Here is a 17,273-nt window from a genome sequence, read left to right on the forward strand (position 1 = left end):
ACGTATACACCCTGACAGCTCTTCAGGCATGTGATCGTCTAGCTGACATACCTGTGGTCATTGTCACATACAAAACTTTAGGCATGGTCATTGAAGGAATCATCTTCCACAGAGATTTTACACTCCAAGTAGATTAGGAGCTCCAGACTAATCTCCAGTGGTGAGACATACATTTTATCAGATGTGTGCAAAAACGGCCAAAGGATAATTGTATAGATACAGGCACCTTTATCTTAGCCTTTAAAGGCAATGTCCTTCTGGAGAAATTTAAGGCCATATTGTACAGGTGTGATGTGAAACCATATGCCCCACTGTCTATGAGGTGCTTCACATGTTTATGCTTTGGGCATATGTCATCCTGCTGCATGACAGACCCAAAATGCAACTGTGGATGACCACTCCACAAAAGTATTCCTTGTGAATGCCCACCTGTATGTGTCGGCTGCATGAAACATCATCCTCCAAGTTTGCCAGTTTTCAAGAGAGAACAGAAGATAATGCAGCACATTATAGTATGTGCAGGTCATGGTCATGCAGGGGTATGGATAGTCGGCGGTTGTGTTGAGTCACAATTTAACCGGGCCGTCATGTGTTAAAGTAGTGCCTGCCTGTGTATGTGGCACTGATTTTTAATTACTTGAGTTATTTCAAGTCTTGGCATTTGTGTTGGATTACATTATGGCATTTATCTTTTGAAATCTTTTAAGGAGTTTTTAAGAACTTCATTCCATTTAAATCGGTTTTAAATTTCCTTTTAAATTGAAAGTTTAAATTTTTTTATTTTAAAAAAGAAGAAAAGTAGGAGGTTTAACAACATTATACTGCATTGTTGTTCGAAGGAGCTTCACAGGAAATATCAAATAGTATTCCACAGCCTGAGTTTTTAACGTGTGATAAATATTTAATTGAAGGTAGTTACATGGCAATTAATCCCAGCACCTTTCCTACTCTGCAAACCTAGCTTTGCCTACCATGGTCAACAAATATATTATTTTACTTGAAGAATGGTTTGACCGCTACAGTTTCTTGGTGTTTTGGGTTGTTGTCGGCTGATCACTGTGTTCGCCATCCTTAACCTTCTCTCTCCCCTGAAAGACACTGGACTGTAATCAGGAGGACAGCTACTGAAATTCTCATAAGCTTTCCAAGTTTGTTTTCTATGATTTCCCTAAATCGCTTACGGCAAATACCAGGCTGGTTGCTTTGAGGACACTGCTGATTTTATACTCCATCTTTGCCCAATCCAAACTTGTCCTATGTCTCTGATGTTCTCTTTGTTGACAGAATATTAGAATATATGGATAAGAAACAGGCCTTTTGCAGATAGCTATTATTAGAAATTTGCAAGTGTCATCAGGCCCTGCTGGCCATGGCAGACTTTCACATTCAGTTCGTTATGTGGGTGATTCGTGCTCATACTGTGACATATTTTGGGATGGAAAAGATCTCCCCTTGGTCATGCATATAGTTAAAAGTAAAAAGTATTGTGCGACATGCAGAGAGTGGTGAACTGGTGCTTATACAGTTAATTATACTGGTGACTACAAACCTTGGAAAGGAATGCCTGTCTTGAAGATAGGAAAACTGATAAAAATAAAGAGGAAGGAAAGGGAGAGACACTCTTATTAGAATGGCAGGCAGAAATAATGAACTAAGCCAATCGTGGTAATGCTGGTCCTGTGTGAAGAATGAAGGAGAGACAAAGTTTTTATATGTACGTGGAAAAGCAGATTTTAGGAAATTCTGTGGTAAGTTGTGGACTGGAGGAAGTGATCGCATGTATGCACAGCCACCAGATGCATACTGGAGGCCAGGGACTGACTACAGATATAATATGAGGCATGTTTTGTAAGCAAGTACCATTTTGAAATAAAAAATAAAACAAGTAGAATAATGGTATCTGCTGTGACTCAACATCTCCACTATATGGTGAGTAGCAATCTATCCTTTTCTTACTAATCAAATTTTTGCATGATAGCCTGCACTTTAATCTACTGTTCTACAAAAATCCCACCAATATAAAGTCACTTATCATATCACACAATTAGCTTTGAATACCATCGTTACAGAAATCTCTCGCCTGGTTAGGTAACAATTGCATAAAGCACACTTCTTGACATTTGGGGAAACTCGTCACATAATTCCAAAATAGTAAGGTGTTTCTTCTCTCTCACTTTTCCACTGGCTAAATTGTCAGTGATGACAGAAGATCGTCCACTTTGTTCTTTATCGTGCACTTTCATGTGGTCGTCTTTAAAATCTCTCACCTGTTTCTGTACCATCCCATCATTCATAATGTTTTCACCATACCCTACAATGAAGTGGCAACAAATTTCAGCTGCTTTCACACATTTAGCTCTAAGGAAAAAAAAAAAAAAAAAAAAAAAAAACCACACCGCGTATTTTGCAGTCCCACAGGATTCTCAGTTGGAGGAGGCATTTCAAATACTCACAAACATATTTAAACATGCTGAATATTGGTGGAACGTAGAAAAGTAGATTAAATTACAGGCTGTCATGTAAAAATGAAATTGCTAAGAAAAGTGTTCTTGTTTTATTTTTATCTCAAAATGGTACTTATTTAAAAACCATGCATTGTATTTTGTTTACTAACAGTACACTGATACAGTGAGCTGGACAGAAGGCACTGTAGATAGCCCTTGTGGCAGCAAAATTCCTCATGTACCATGCTATGTAATGCATTCCCCCCACTTTCAACCTTGTTCAAGCAATCCAAATAGTGCTGGACATTCTTATTCGTTTGTGTAATTAACTGTTCATGAAGTTTATAGATTAAACATTCTCTCTTATGCATCTCACGATCAGCTGAAATTTTTCAGCATAACTCCCTCCAAAGCCATTGTAAAAATGTTGATAGGATGTGAAATCTGGGTCTGGCTTGCACACCAGGAAGATGTATGATAAGTGTAGGGCAGTCCCAAAGTCACTGTTATTCCCTTTATGTAGCAGGTACCATTAAAATTTAAAACCCCGATCTTCTCTTTTCCTTTCACAAAATCTCAATAACAGTTACCTGTCTCAGTACTGGCTCACATTAAGACTTCTGAGTCAGTTCAAATATCTTTGTTGCTAGAAACTCTGATTTGAAAGAGAATTTTGTTGCTTCTCCTATGACGCATCCTCACCCATCTCTCAAGTGTCGTTACACTACCTTAATAATTGTAACAAGCTCCAATCATGTACTCAACTGTCTTTCTTGCACCAATTCTTCCTCTGAGCATTACAAAATTTTCTGGTGCATTCTATGTGATCTTGTTTACCACATAAAAGTAGCATGTGTGAGGTGTGTCCAGAAAGAACTTTCCATTTGGTGACAGAAACAGAACAAGTACAGATACAGAAAAATTATGCAATGGGGCAAAACTAACAATTGGAAACTTATCTTTCTACATAGCTCCCTCCATTTTCTAGGCACTTCTTATACTGTGGTACAAGTTTTTATATAATTTCCTTGTAGAATGTTGCCACCAGTGCTGTGAACCATGAGCTACCATGTTGTTTAAGCTCATCATTGCCATTGAATATTTTACCACCAACAAATGCTTACAGCTCCAAAATGAGACTGAAGTCAATAGGAACGAGGCTAATACTATGTGAATAGCAGTCACACTGGCTCCAGTCAGAGTTCTGTAAGAGTTATCATGCCTTCAGAATGAAATTTTTTCTCTGCAGTGGAGTGTGAGAGTGATAAGAAACTTCCTGGCAGCTTAAAACTGTGTGCTGGACCGAGACTCGAACTCGGGACCTTTGCCTCTCGCAGGCAAGTGTTCTACCAACTGAGCTAACCAAGCAAGACTCATGACCCATCCTCACACACCACTGCAGAGTGAACATTTCATTATGAAAACATTCCCCATGCTGTAGCTGTGCTATGTCTCCACAACACCCTTTCTCCTGGGAGTGCTACTCTTCCAGGTTTCACAGGAGAGCATCTGTGAAGTTTGAAAGGTGGGAGATGAGGTACTGGCTGAAGCAAAGTTGTGAGGATAGGTTGTGAGTTGTGCTTTGGTAGCTTAGTCAGCAGAGCACTTGCCCGCGAAAGGCAAAGGTCCCAAGTTCAAGTCTTGAGTTGGTACACAGTTTTAATCACCCAGGAAGTTTCTTGTCATGTCTTGTTTGCAATGTGAGGTCAGACTTTGTCATGAATCAAAACAATACTGCTTGTGAGCTTTCTGTGATGCTTATTCTGTGTTGGGCTTCACACTTTCATAATTGTCTTACAATAAACATTTGCATCATTTCAGATTACAGTAAAAAATGCATTTGCACCTACATTATTGAGGTGTTAAGGTTTGCTTAGGCATAGTCATTACTGACTGTTGTTTCTAATGAGGATTTTCATAAGTGACCCAAGTCTCATCCCCATTGTTTTGCTTAAAAACTCATCACTATTTTTGTTGTAACATGTCAGAAGGATGTACCCGTGGTCAAGGGGTAGCGTCTTTGATTCATAATCAAAACGTCTTCGGTCCCGGGTTCGATCCCCGCCATTGCCTAAATTTTGATAAATAATCAGCATTGGCGGCCGAAGACTTCCGGCATAAGAAGTCAGCCTCATTCTCCCAACGGCCTTGTCAAAGAGTGCAGAGGAGTGGATAGAGGTTCAGGGCACTCTCTTGTCCTAGGGGTAGGAAATTGCCCCTAAAGGCAGAAGAATTAGCAATGATCAACGACATGAGGATGCAGAAGGCAATGGAAACCACTGCATTAAAGACATGTAACGTGTATCCACAGGACATGTGGCCTGTAATTGAAGAAGTGTCATGATGATCTCTCCATTGACAAAATATTCCGGAATAGTCCCCCATTCAGATCTCTAGGAGGGGACTGCCAAGGGGGAGGTTACCATGAGAAAAAGATTGAATAATCTACGAAAGGAAAACGATCTACGAGTCAGGGCGTGGAATGTCAGAAGCTTGAACGTGAACGTGGTAGGGAAACTAGAAAATCTGAAAAGGGAAATGCAAAGGCTCAATCTAGATATAGTAGGGGTCAGTGAAGTGAAATGGAAGGAAAACAAGGATTTCTGGTCAGATGAGTATCGGGTAATATCAACAGCAGCAGAAAATGGTATAACAGGTGTAGGATTCATTATGAATAGGAAGGTATGGCAGAGGGTGTGTTACTGTGAACAGTTAAGTGACCGGGTGGTTCTAATCGGAATCGACAGCAGACCAACACCGACAACGATAGTTCAGGTATACATGCTGACGTCGCAAGCTGAAGATAAACAGATAGAGAAAGTGTATGGGGATATTTAAAGGGTAATGCAGAATGTAAAGGGGGACGAAAATCTAATAGTCATGGGTGGCTGGAATGCAGTTGTAGGGGAAGGAGTAGAAGAAAAGGTTACAGGAGAATATGGGCTTGGGACAAGGAATGAAAGAGGAGAAAGACTAATTGATTTCTGTAACAAGTTCCAGCTAGTAATAGCGAATACCCTGTTCAAGAATCACAAGAGGAGGAGGTATACTTGGAAAAGGCCGGGAGATACGGGAAGATTTCAATTAGATTACATCATGGTCAGACAGAGATTCCGAAATCAGATACTGGATTGTAAGGCGTACCCAGGAGCAGATATAGACTCAGATCGCAATATAGTAGTGATGAAGAGTAGGCTGAAGTTCAAGACATTAGTCAGGAAGAATCAATACGCAAAGAAGTGGGATATGGAAGTACTAAGGAATGACGAGATACGTTTGAAGTTCTCTAACGCTATAGATACAGCAATAAGGAATAGCGCAGTAGGCAGTACAGTTGAAGAGGAATGGATATCTCTAAAAAGGGCCATCACAGAAGTTGGGAAGGAAAACATAGGTATAAAGAAGGTAGCTGCGAAGAAACCATGGGTAACAGAAGAAATACTTCAGTTGATTGATGAAAGGAGGAAGTACAAACATGTTCCGGGAAAATCAGGAATAGAGAAATACAAGTCGCTGAGGAATGAAATAAATAGGAAGTGCAGGAAATCTAAGACGAAATGGCTGCAGGAAAAATGTGAAGACATCGAAAAAGATATGATTGTCAGAAGGACAGACTCAGCATACAGGAAAGTCAAAACAACCTTTGGTGACATTAAAAGCAACGGTGGTAACATTAAGAGTGCAATGGGAATTCCACTGTTAAATGCAGAGGAGAGAGCAGATAGGTGGAAAGAATACATTGAAAGCCTCTATGATGGTGAAGATTTCTCTGATGTGAGAGAAGAAGAAACAGGAGTCGATTTAGAAGAGATAGGGGATCCAGTATTAGAATCGGAATTTAAAATAGCTTTGGAGGACTTACGGTCAAATAAGGCAGAAGGGATAGATAAAATTCCATCAGAATTTCTAAAATCATTGGGGGAAGTGGCAACAAAACGACTATTCACATTGGTGTGTAGAATATATGAGTCTGGCCATATACCATCTGACTTTCGGAAAAGCATCATCCACACAATGCCGAAGATGGCAAGAGCTGACAAGTGCGAGAATTATCGCACAATCAGCTTAACAGCTCATGCATCGAAGCTGCTTACAAGAATAGTATACAGAAGAATGGAAAAGAAAATTGAGAATGCGCTAGGTGATGATCAGTTTGGCTTTAGGAAAAGTAAAGGGACGAGAGAGGCAATTCTGACGTTACGGCTAATAATGGAAGCAAGGCTAAAGAAAAATCAAGACACTTTCATAGGATTTGTCGACCTGGAAAAAGCATTCGACAGTATAAAATGGTGCAAGCTGTTCGAGATTCTGAAAACAGTAGGGGTAAACTATAGGGAGAGATGGGTCATGTACAATATGTACAACAACCAAGAGGGAATAATAAGAGTGGACGATCAAGAACGAAGTGCTCGTATTAAGAAGGGTGTAAGACAAGGCTGTAGCCTCTTCAATCTGTACATTGAGGAAGCGATGATGGAAATAAAAGAAAGGTTCAGGAGTGGAATTAAAATACAAGGTGAAAGGATATCAATGATACGATTCGCTGATGACATTGCTATCATGAGTGAAAGTGAAGAAGAATTAAATAATCTGCTGAACGGAATGAACAGTCTGAGTACACAGTATGGTTTGAGAGTAAATCGGAGAAAGACGAAGGTAATGAGAAGTAGTAGAAATGAGAACAGCGAGAAACTTAACATCAGGATTGGTGGTCACGAAGTCAATGAAGTTAAGGAATTCTGCTACCTAGGCAGTAAAATAACCAATGACGGACGGAGCAAGGAGGACATCAAAAGCAGACTCGCTATGGCAAAAAAAAAGGCATTTCTGGCCAAGAGAAGTCTACTAATATCAAATACCGGCCTTAATTTGAGGAAGAAATTTCTGAGGATGTACATCTGGAGTACAACATTGTATGGTAGTGAAACATGGACTGTGGGAAAACCGGAACAGAAGAGAATCGAAGCATTTGAGATGTGGTGCTATAGACGAATGTTGAAAATTAGGTGGACTGATAAGGTAAGGAATGAGGAGGTTCTACGCAGAATCGGAGAGGAAAGGAATATGTGGAAAACACTGATAAGGAGAAGGGACAGGATGATAGGACATCTGCTAAGACATGAGGGAATGACTTCCATGGTACTAGAGGGAGCTGTAGAGGGCAAAAACTGTAGAGGAAGACAGAGATTGGAATACGTCAAGCAAATAATTGAGGACGTAGGTTGCAGGTGCTACTCTGAGATGAAGAGGTTAGCACAGGAAAGGAATTCGTGGCGGGCCGCATCAAACCAGTCAGTAGACTGATGACAAAAACATGTCAGAAAGCTGAGTGCAATCCCCAGATGCTGTTCTTTTATGTTGCTCTGCAGGAGATGTTGACGCCCAAAGAGTACAGAGTTTTCAGAAATTCAGTTTTTTAATCAACAATTTCATGAAGAAGCGATCTTGAAATTTGCGGAAAGTTTTTAGGAAGATTGGTTACTGTAAACTTTCATTTTTCCTTTTAGTTCTTCAACTGTACTGACTGATTCTTCATTAATCAAACATGAACGTCCACATCATTCATCATTGTGCACTCAATCGTGTTCTTCATCAAACCATTGGGCCCATCTCCTTACCACTAAATCCCTCATCGCATTTTCCTCATTAGCCTCACAAATCTGTTGATGGAATGTTGACTGGTTTAGTGTCCTTTGCATTCAGAAAACAAAGTACAGATCTGGTCTCACAAGCAGTAGTGTTATCAGCATATTTCACCGCTCTAAATGTGCGCTTTACAGCATAAATAACAAAGAAAACTCGTGTGATCTTCTTCACCTGGAGTCAGAGACTGCGCCACATGCATCAAAGTGTGATTATAATGCAGCTGCAGAAAAAAATTCAGACGGAACTTACTTTGTGGACATACCTCATGTATTAGAATTTAAGCCTTGTCTAGGTAAAGATCATCAATTCCCAACAATCAGTCTTTCCTTTTCATCCTGTCCTCCAACCATCACATCTAGTAGAAATTTTGTCTAAGTCATCTTGTATCATATTGTGTTTCATATGCTTGTACCTCTGTTAACAGTCTGATAAGTCCCCCCCCCCCCTCCCCCCCGCCGCCTGGTGACTTTCCCGAACCCTCCCCATTTCCTAAACCTACAACCTACCCATCCATTTCTTTCAACCCTTCTGCCAGAAGAAGGTGCCACTGGCTCTGAAAGCTTGCAAATTTCAGTACCTTTATATGTGTTTTCTCCTGCCACCACTTGATGAGTAGATATTTTAATCTATCCAATTATACTATAAAGATCATCAATGTAACACCTAACTGATTATAGGAAACTTGTACTTGCAAACTTTATGTGTAGCTTTGTGTCTTTTTTGGCTTAAAGTTCTCCAGAACAAAATTCTGTTGCAGCTCAGTGAGATGGCCCGTGCTCGGCGTGTCCCCTCGTCTCGCGTGGGGCGGTTGGTGAGCTTCGGCAGTCTGGCGGCCGGCCTGGGAATGGGGGCAGTGGCCGAGGTGACGCGCCGCACGCTGGGTGTCGGGGGCACGGACAGTGACAGGAGTGGGACGCTGGACAATGTCCTGCTGTCAGAGGCCAATGCCCAGAGGATCGTCAACACACTGTGCAAAGTTAGAGGTGGGTATGAGCTACAGCATACTTAGTCACATTCTGTGACTTGTTCCTTATCCCTGGGTGCTTCTCTTTGTTGTGGAATCTGCAGAATGTGACCTAAGCTTTAATGAACATGTGGTACTGTTATTTAAACAGAATGCTTTACATAATACAAGTACGGACATTCTGACTTTACTGATACAATGAGGTACGAACTGTGGACCTTGCTTTGCTTAGGTGGTGTGGCTCGTGTACCTCAAAAATACAGATAACTGTACTGTCAGTGCCACGTAGTGGAGGGGTACCTGTGGAGAGCCCCGATAAATGGGAAGTTCTTGAAGGGGGTAGCAGCGTCCTCAGTAGCAACAGGGGCAAAAATCTGAATGATTGATTGATCTGGCCCTCTAACATTTAGCCAAAATGACCTTTTTTTATTAATACGATGAGCATCTGAAAGAAACTGGAAACTACAGCCAATATTTTTCCCTAGAGATTGCAGCTCTACTACATAACTTAATGATGATGGCATCATCTTGGGTAAAATATTTCGGACCTAAAATAGTCCCCTTTTCCAATCTCCAGATGGGGACTGCTTAGGGGGATATTGTCCTCGGGGGAAAAAAACAAAACTGGTGTTCTGTTGGTTGGAGTTTGGAAATGTTGTAGCTGGATAGATAAGGTAGATATTTTAAAAGGGGAAATGGGTAGGTTGAAGTGAAATGTAATGGGAGTTAGTAAAGTGGAGTTGCAGGAAGAACAGGACTTTGAGTCACGCAAGTACTGGGCTGTGAATAAAAAAAACAGTGTGTGTAGAGTAGGTCTAATAGTGAATATGAAAATAGTAGTAAAAATTTATGTGCGTACTAGCTCTGCAGATGTTGAAGAGACTGAAGCAGTGTATGGTCAGATAGAAGACACTGTTCACATAGTTAAAGGATATGAAAATTTAGTTTTGATGGGAGACTGGAATTCAATAGTAGGACAATGAAGAGTAAGAAAAATAGTTAGAGAACATGGAATGGGAAACTTGGTTTAAGAGGCATGGAAGAAGATTGTACATGTGCAAGAGACCTGGAGATGCCAGAGGGTTATGTAATGGCAAGACACAGATTTTCGGATGAGAGTTTAAATTCCAAAACATTTTCTACGGTAGATGTGGACTGTGACAATAATTTACTGGTTATGAACTGCAGATCAAAACTGAAGAAATTAGAGAAATTGGAAGAACAAGACATTGCTGACAGTGCTGAAGTCCACAAGGTCTGTCTGCTGTGTGTAATGTCAGCTTTAATACCTGTTCCTAATTCACACTCAGATCTTATTGTGCAACAACTGGAATATATGTTGTAACATTTTGACAATGATGTGTCAGTCAGACATACTGGATATATAATGACTTTGCACATCATATTGACTGTAAAACCAAAATTTTGATAGTGTGAAATAAATGAATATTAAAAAAACTTACGATCAAATGGTGGCAATTTTATTCAAAAAGTATGTTATGATTGTGGTTCCTAATGAAGTAAAAATCACTTCCTCATTAATTACCTCATCTTCTCATCTAATCTACAGCATTCTCCTGTACCACAACATTTTCAATGCTTCTATTCTCTTGTCTGAACTACTTGTTGTCCATGTTTCACTTTTGTACAAGGCTACACTCCATACAAATACCTTCCAAAATCACTTCCTATCACTGAAATGTATGTTAGGAAATTTCTCTTTTGTGAATTCTTTTCTAGCTGTTGTAAGTCTGCATTTTACACCCCCTCTGCTGCAGCCATCATCAGTTATTTTGCTGCCCAAATAACAGAACTCACCTATTACTTTCAGTATCTCATATCCCAGTCTCATTTCCTCAGCACAGCCCTATTTGATTTGGCTACAGTCATTTTCATTTATGTTAATAATTAACCTCTTTTATATTATGTTGTTTGGTGACTAATATGTATCTTTAGCAGATACAAACTTAGCTACAAAGCCAACTGTCACAGTTTGTTATTAGCATGTGCATTGCAGTGGTAGCAGTTGCCTGTTAATGTTGCTTATTTACAATGTTTAGTCCAATCGACACTTCAAAAAAATGTCAGTTGTCGGTTAGTGCTCCCGTATAACCACACTTGTAATTGTTTGCCCTAACTCTTTTGATCGGTTTTCCAATTCCACCCATCCTTATCCATTTCAACCACTTAACATATGTAATGATAATCGTCTGACGGTCTCCTCGGCTACTGTGTGTGTGCAGGAGCAGCACTGAAGATTGGCCAGATCCTCAGCATACAGGACAGCAACACTATCAGTCCTGGCCTGCAGGCTGCATTCGAGAGGGTGCGGCAGTCGGCAGATTTCATGCCCACGTGGCAAGTAGAGGTAATGGCGACTCGAGAGGATTAAAAGTGTAACAATGTTCCACCAATTGGTAATATCACATATTGGGATGTGTATAGTAGTCAGTAATTCCCCTTTGTTCGTAAATAATACTTCAAAAGTTTCTGGCAGAGATGGCACGCCACAAATATTGTCTGTTGTTGGTTGTTAGTTCCTACATTTGTACATACACATAAAATTACAAAAATCAGTATTCAGCTAATTGCTGTCCATTTACAGATTTGTGATTTACTGCTTTTATTCAAGGAGTCACCTGTAGTATAGGAGATGTTAGGGAGGAAAAACTTAAATCTTCAGTAGCTTTTTACCTGGTGCTTCACCTATACACATGTCTGTCACATATGTTGCACACATCCCCTTCTCTCCTCTTTCTCTGTCCACCCCCACCTCTCCCTATCTTTATCCATCTTCTTCTCCCCCTCCCTCTGTCCATTTTCTTCTCCCCTTTGTCTGTCCATCTCCTCCTCTTCCCTGCTCTCTGTATTTTGCGTACGTGAGTTGTGCGTGTGTGTGTGTGGGGGGGAGTCTCTTGTTGACAAAGGCCTTAATGGCCAAAAGCTTTAATTGTGAGAGTCTTTTTTGTTGTTCCTGTCTCTGACTTGGCACCTCCGCTGTATGGTGAGTAGCAACTTTCAGACAATGCTCTCTGGTATATGTGTGCACTCTGTATTGTAAGGCACTCACTAGAAAATTATAAGATACCCAAGATTGGCTAGTACCACATTGCAACAAAGATTTTACAGTCACAAGCAGCCCCTGTATGACAAAAAAAAATTTTAGAATACATTGTAGTGAAATGCCAGTCTTTCCATTTTAATGTACTATCTGAAAAACCTGGCATTGTGCGGTCATCCATTTTGCCAATTTTCTATTATAAATCTAAACAAAAAAATTTTTAGTATAATATATAAAAAAAATCATTTCCATATACTCATGACAACATCTTTGAGATTATGAAACAGATCTACAAAGAAATATGCACAATGTACAAATGTACACGTTCATTTGCATCACGTGTCTATGATGTGATTTTGTAAATGCCTGTGGCAACACCTCTTTGTATCTCTGTAGATGGCTATTGTTTTAGCCTTAATCTGTGTGCACTTTGTAGTTGAAAGCTGTCAAAAGTTCTGCCAGGTCATGGATTTCCTTAAGTTGACTTGACTGTAGGATGTGGCATTTTTTCACACATCTCAGTGTTCGTGGTGTCATATCTCCTGAAATACATGGGGCACTATAATACAGTTGTATAAGTATGTTTAGCAGCATATGTGGATATTGTTTGCAAAATTTATTGCAAATAGAGTTAGTAGATTGTGTGGACCTATATGGATTCCATAGATTTGTATGTTAGCTATAACTTCAGTACACAGCAGAAAATGGGCCTTCTGCTGCCCACAAATAACGTGCGCCACAGGCAGTCCCCCCCCCCCCTCCCGGGGGTCCACAAACCATTTGTGGATACGTGCGTAGCGAACACGGGACCCTGAGCTAATGCGGCCCTCCTTCCTTTCCGGGCTGCATACCTTCCTTTTCCGTATCCTTCCCTATCCCCCTTCTTCGCCCCCCCCCCCTCCTCCCCACACCTCTGGCTCTTTCTTTCCCTTTCTTCCCCTCTGGGAGTATGGTTTGTGCCTACGTCCGGAGACGGACGCTCATAAATGTAACGCATTCTTCGCCTTCTCTGCTTGTATGTCTTCATCCTTCCTTTGTCCTTCTCTTTTCCTTACCTCTTCTCTTTACCCTTTCTCCGCTGCGGCGTTTGAGACCTCTGTTCTTTCCTTTCCCTTTCTTTGTTTTTCCCTTTCTCTTTCTTCCTTCCTGTGTGTGTCTGAAGGCCAACCCATGCATTTCCATGCGTAGCCAGTGACGGGGTAACGCATAATTCCCAGCCCCGGGTAGACAGGTAGGACACGTACATACCCCCTGGTAACGGCCAGGCCCAGGGAGGGGTGATTACCCGAGCTGATACCTTCCGAAAGTGCCGATTGGTCCCTCCGTCCGTTTGTCGGGAGGTGTGACCTGAGGTGTGAACAGTCACCTAAGGCGGGAGTGCCCTCAGAGAGGCCCCCTACAAGGGAGGAGCGCGCCATCGGAGACGCCGGTAATCATGGGGGATTCTTCCGCAATGGTTTCCTCCCCTTCCACTATGTCTGCTCACAAGCGTAAGTTCACTGAGTCTCAGCCACAGACAGTTCTTCCATCGTTGCCACAGTTCCCTGTTGTTTCTCAGTCTGACGAAGGTCACAACTTCTCCACGGTCAACCCTTTCATTATTCAGAGGGGTGTCGACGCAATTGCAGGTCCTGCAAAGTCTTGTTCCAGATTACGGAATGGCACCTTGTTGTTAGAAACAGTCAGTGCCCTCCAGGCACAAAAATTGCTGCGTACTTCACTTCTCCACACCTTCCCTGTCCAGGTGGAACCGCACCGTACTTTAAATTCCTCGTGTGGAGTCGTTTATACACGCTCCCTTGATGGATTGTCTGACGACGAAATTCAGCACTACCTGTCTGACTAGGGCGTAACGGCTGTTCATAGAGTTATGAAAAGGGTTGACACGAACATCATTCCAACCCGCACTGTCTTCTTGACATTTGACACAGTTCAACTCCCATCCAAAATCAAAGCAGGCTATGAGATAATTTCCGTTCGCCCTTACATCCCAAACCCTACGCGTTGCTGTCGGTGTCAGCGGTTCAATCACACCAGCCAGTCCTGTTCCAATCCGGCCAAATGTGTTATGTGTGGCAAGGATGCCCATGGGGGTGCTTGTCCACCTCCATCCCCTCGCTGCATCAACTGTATGGGTGACCACGCTGCTTCCTCTCGAGATTGCCCCATTTTTAAAGACAAAAAGCTCATCCAGGAAATCAGAGTGAAGGAAAAGGTGTTGACCTTTGCTGCTCGAAAATTATTTGCCAGTCGACAGCCCACTGTGCCTCAGACAGGAAAATACAGCACTGTCCTTGCCTCTCCTCGGCCAACAAAGGAGGCGGCCACGCAGACTTGCAACCTCACCTTTAGTGCCACGGTCGTCAGATCGGCCAGCGCAAAGATCGCCTGTTCAACCTCACCACTTTCGCCTGCCCACTCTACGGCTCGACCCTTCATCGGGTTCTGCTAAATCTCGAGCCCAAAAGTCAGACACCAAGACTTCGAAAAAAGAGCATACTCGAGAAGATTTTTTACGTACCCCAACTTCACAACCATCGGTTCCTCCTTCATCTAAACATCATATTTCCAAGAAGGCTAATAAGAAACCCAGTTCATCTCCTTCTCCGCCAAGGCGTGTCTCATCTACAGCACCACCTGGCGGAAATCGCCCTTTGCCGTTTTCTGTGTCGCCGAGGCCCACTGCTGGCGGCCAATCAACCAGCCGATCGCTGGTGGCAGGAGCTGCTCCTGAGCAACCTATGGATCAGGATCTTCTGCCTTCGGCTGAATGCCATTCCATGCTGTCAGTCGCAAGCTCTGAGCAGTCGTTGAGTTGACGGCAACCTTGGTCACATTCCTCCATTTTCTGTTCACCCTTGTCCATTATCCACTGGAATATCCGCGGCATTCGAGCCAATCGGGATGAATTGTCGATCCTCTTACGATCCTACTCGCCGGTCATCTTCTGTCTTCAGGAAACAAAGCTGCGTCCACATGACCGCTTTGTTCTCCCCCATTTTCAGTCCGTCCGATTTGATCTCCCCTCTGTTGAAGGCACTCCAGCCCATGGAGGATTCATGATTCTTCTCCATGATACTCTCCATTATCACCCAATCCCCTTAAACACTTCCTTCCAAGCTGTCACTGTCCGTCTTTCCCTTTCTGGATACACCTTCTCTCTTTGTACTGTATACATTCCATCGTCCACACCAATGGCACGAGCTGATCTCCTTCATCTTCTTGGTCAGCTTCCACCCCCCTATTTGCTGGTTGGGGACTTCAATGCCCACCACCCGCTTTGGCGATCTCCACATCCTTGTCCACGTGGCTCACTATTGCTGACGTCTTCCACCAAGCGGATCTAGTTTGCCTCAACACTGGGGTCCCTACATTTTTGTCTGCCTCCACGACAAATTTCTCTCATTTGGACCTTTCGGTCGGTACTGTTCTGCTAGCTCGGTGCTTCGAATGGTTCGCCCTTGATGATACACACTCGAATGACCACTTTCCGTGTGTCCTTAGACTGCAGCCTCAACTGCCCTATATGTTCCCGCGACGCTGGAAGTTCGCCCAAGGCGATTGGACACTTTTTTTGTCTCTAGCGACATTCGATGACCGTCACTTTCCTAGCATCGACGATGAGGTCACACATATTACCGATGTTATTCTTACAGCTGCGGAACGTTCAATACCACGCACCTCCGAATTGTCCCGGTGCCCCCCAGTTCCTTGGTGGAACGAGGCATGTCGTGACGCAATACATGAGCGGCGACGTGCTCTTCGCATTTTCCGCCACCATCCTACTTTGGCCAACTGTATCCGCTATAAGCAGTTCCGTGCGCGATGCCGTCACGTCATCCGCGATAGCAAGAAGGCAAGCTGGAAATTCTTTATTAGCTCATTTAACATCTTCACTCCCTCCTTGGTAGTTTGGAGTCGGCTTCGACAGTTATCAGGCGCGCCTAGTTTCTCCCCGGTCTCTGGGCTCACTGTCGTGTGTGATAAGTTAGTGGACCCCGTCGCAATTTCTAACTCCTTGGGTACACACTTTGCTGAGATTTCGAGCTCTTCAAATTACCCGCCAGTGTTTCTCCCGAAGAAACATGCAGCGGAAGTGCAACCTCTTGCTTTCTTTTCTCAAAATTGCAAAAGCTATAATACTGTTTTCTCCATGCGGGAACTCCAACATGCACTCTCTTCTTCTCGCTCCTCCACCCCAGGACCGTATGGTATCCACATCCAAACATTGCTGCATTTATCAACCCATAGTCTGCGTTACCTCCTTCACATTTATAATCGAATTTGGACCGACTGTACTTTTCCCAGACAGTGTCTAGAAGCTATTGTTGTTCCTGTTCCGAAACCTGGAAAGGACAAACATCTCCCCTCTATCTATCGCCCCATTTCTCTCACGAGTAGTGTATGTGAGGTTTTGGAGCGTATGGTGAATTGTCGTTTAGCTTGGTGGCTGGAGTCCTGCAGTCTTTTAACACCTGCCCAATGCGGTTTCCGAAAGCATCGTTCTGCAGTTGACCATCTTGTTCCTCTCTCCACTTACATTATGAACAATTTTCTCTGGAAACGCCAAACAGTAGCAATATTTTTTGATCTGGAGAAAGCATACGATACCTGTTGAAGGACAGGCATCCTCCGCACACTGTTCTCTTGGGGCTTTCGAGGTCGGCTACCCCTTTTTCTTCACGAATTTATGGCAGAGCGCACATTTAGAGTGCGGGTGAACACTACTCTCTCCCGTACTTTCTCCCAAGAAAACGGGGTACCCCAGGGCTCCGTGCTAAGTGTTGTACTGTTTGCTATTGCCATAAATCCAATTATGGATTGTCTCCTTCCTGATGTCTCGGGCTCCCTCTTTGTGGACGATTTTGCGATCTACTACAGCTCTCAACGGACCAGCCTTCTTGAATGACGTCTTCAAGGATGTCTCGATCGCCTCTACTCTTGGAGCACCGAAACCGCCTTCCGTTTTTCTCCCAGTAAGACCGTTCGTGTTAATCTTTGGCGACGTAAGGAGTTTCTTCCACCCTCCTTACATCTAGGACCTGTCAACCTTACGTTTTTGGACGTCGCTAAATTCTTGGGTCTTATGTTTGACAGAAAACTGTACTGGTCCTCCCACGTTTCCTATCTTTCGGCTCGCTGTCTGCGAACCCTCAGC

The 17,273-nt window shown here is 42.9% G+C and overlaps 1 protein-coding gene across 1 annotated transcript in view; it reads left to right on the forward strand.

Moving 5' to 3' along the window:
- LOC126106596 (atypical kinase COQ8B, mitochondrial) overlaps positions 1–17,273 on the forward strand; it is a 155,281-nt gene that overhangs the window by 64,845 nt on the left and 73,163 nt on the right. The window contains exons 5-6 of the mRNA XM_049912940.1: positions 8,848–9,073; positions 11,298–11,422. Of these exons, the coding sequence (XP_049768897.1) occupies positions 8,848–9,073; positions 11,298–11,422 (351 nt within the window). The remainder of the gene's footprint in view (positions 1–8,847; positions 9,074–11,297; positions 11,423–17,273) is intronic.

Source organism: Schistocerca cancellata, chromosome 10 (assembly GCF_023864275.1).
Source record: "Schistocerca cancellata isolate TAMUIC-IGC-003103 chromosome 10, iqSchCanc2.1, whole genome shotgun sequence".
Taxonomy (NCBI): Eukaryota; Metazoa; Arthropoda; class Insecta; order Orthoptera; family Acrididae; genus Schistocerca; species Schistocerca cancellata.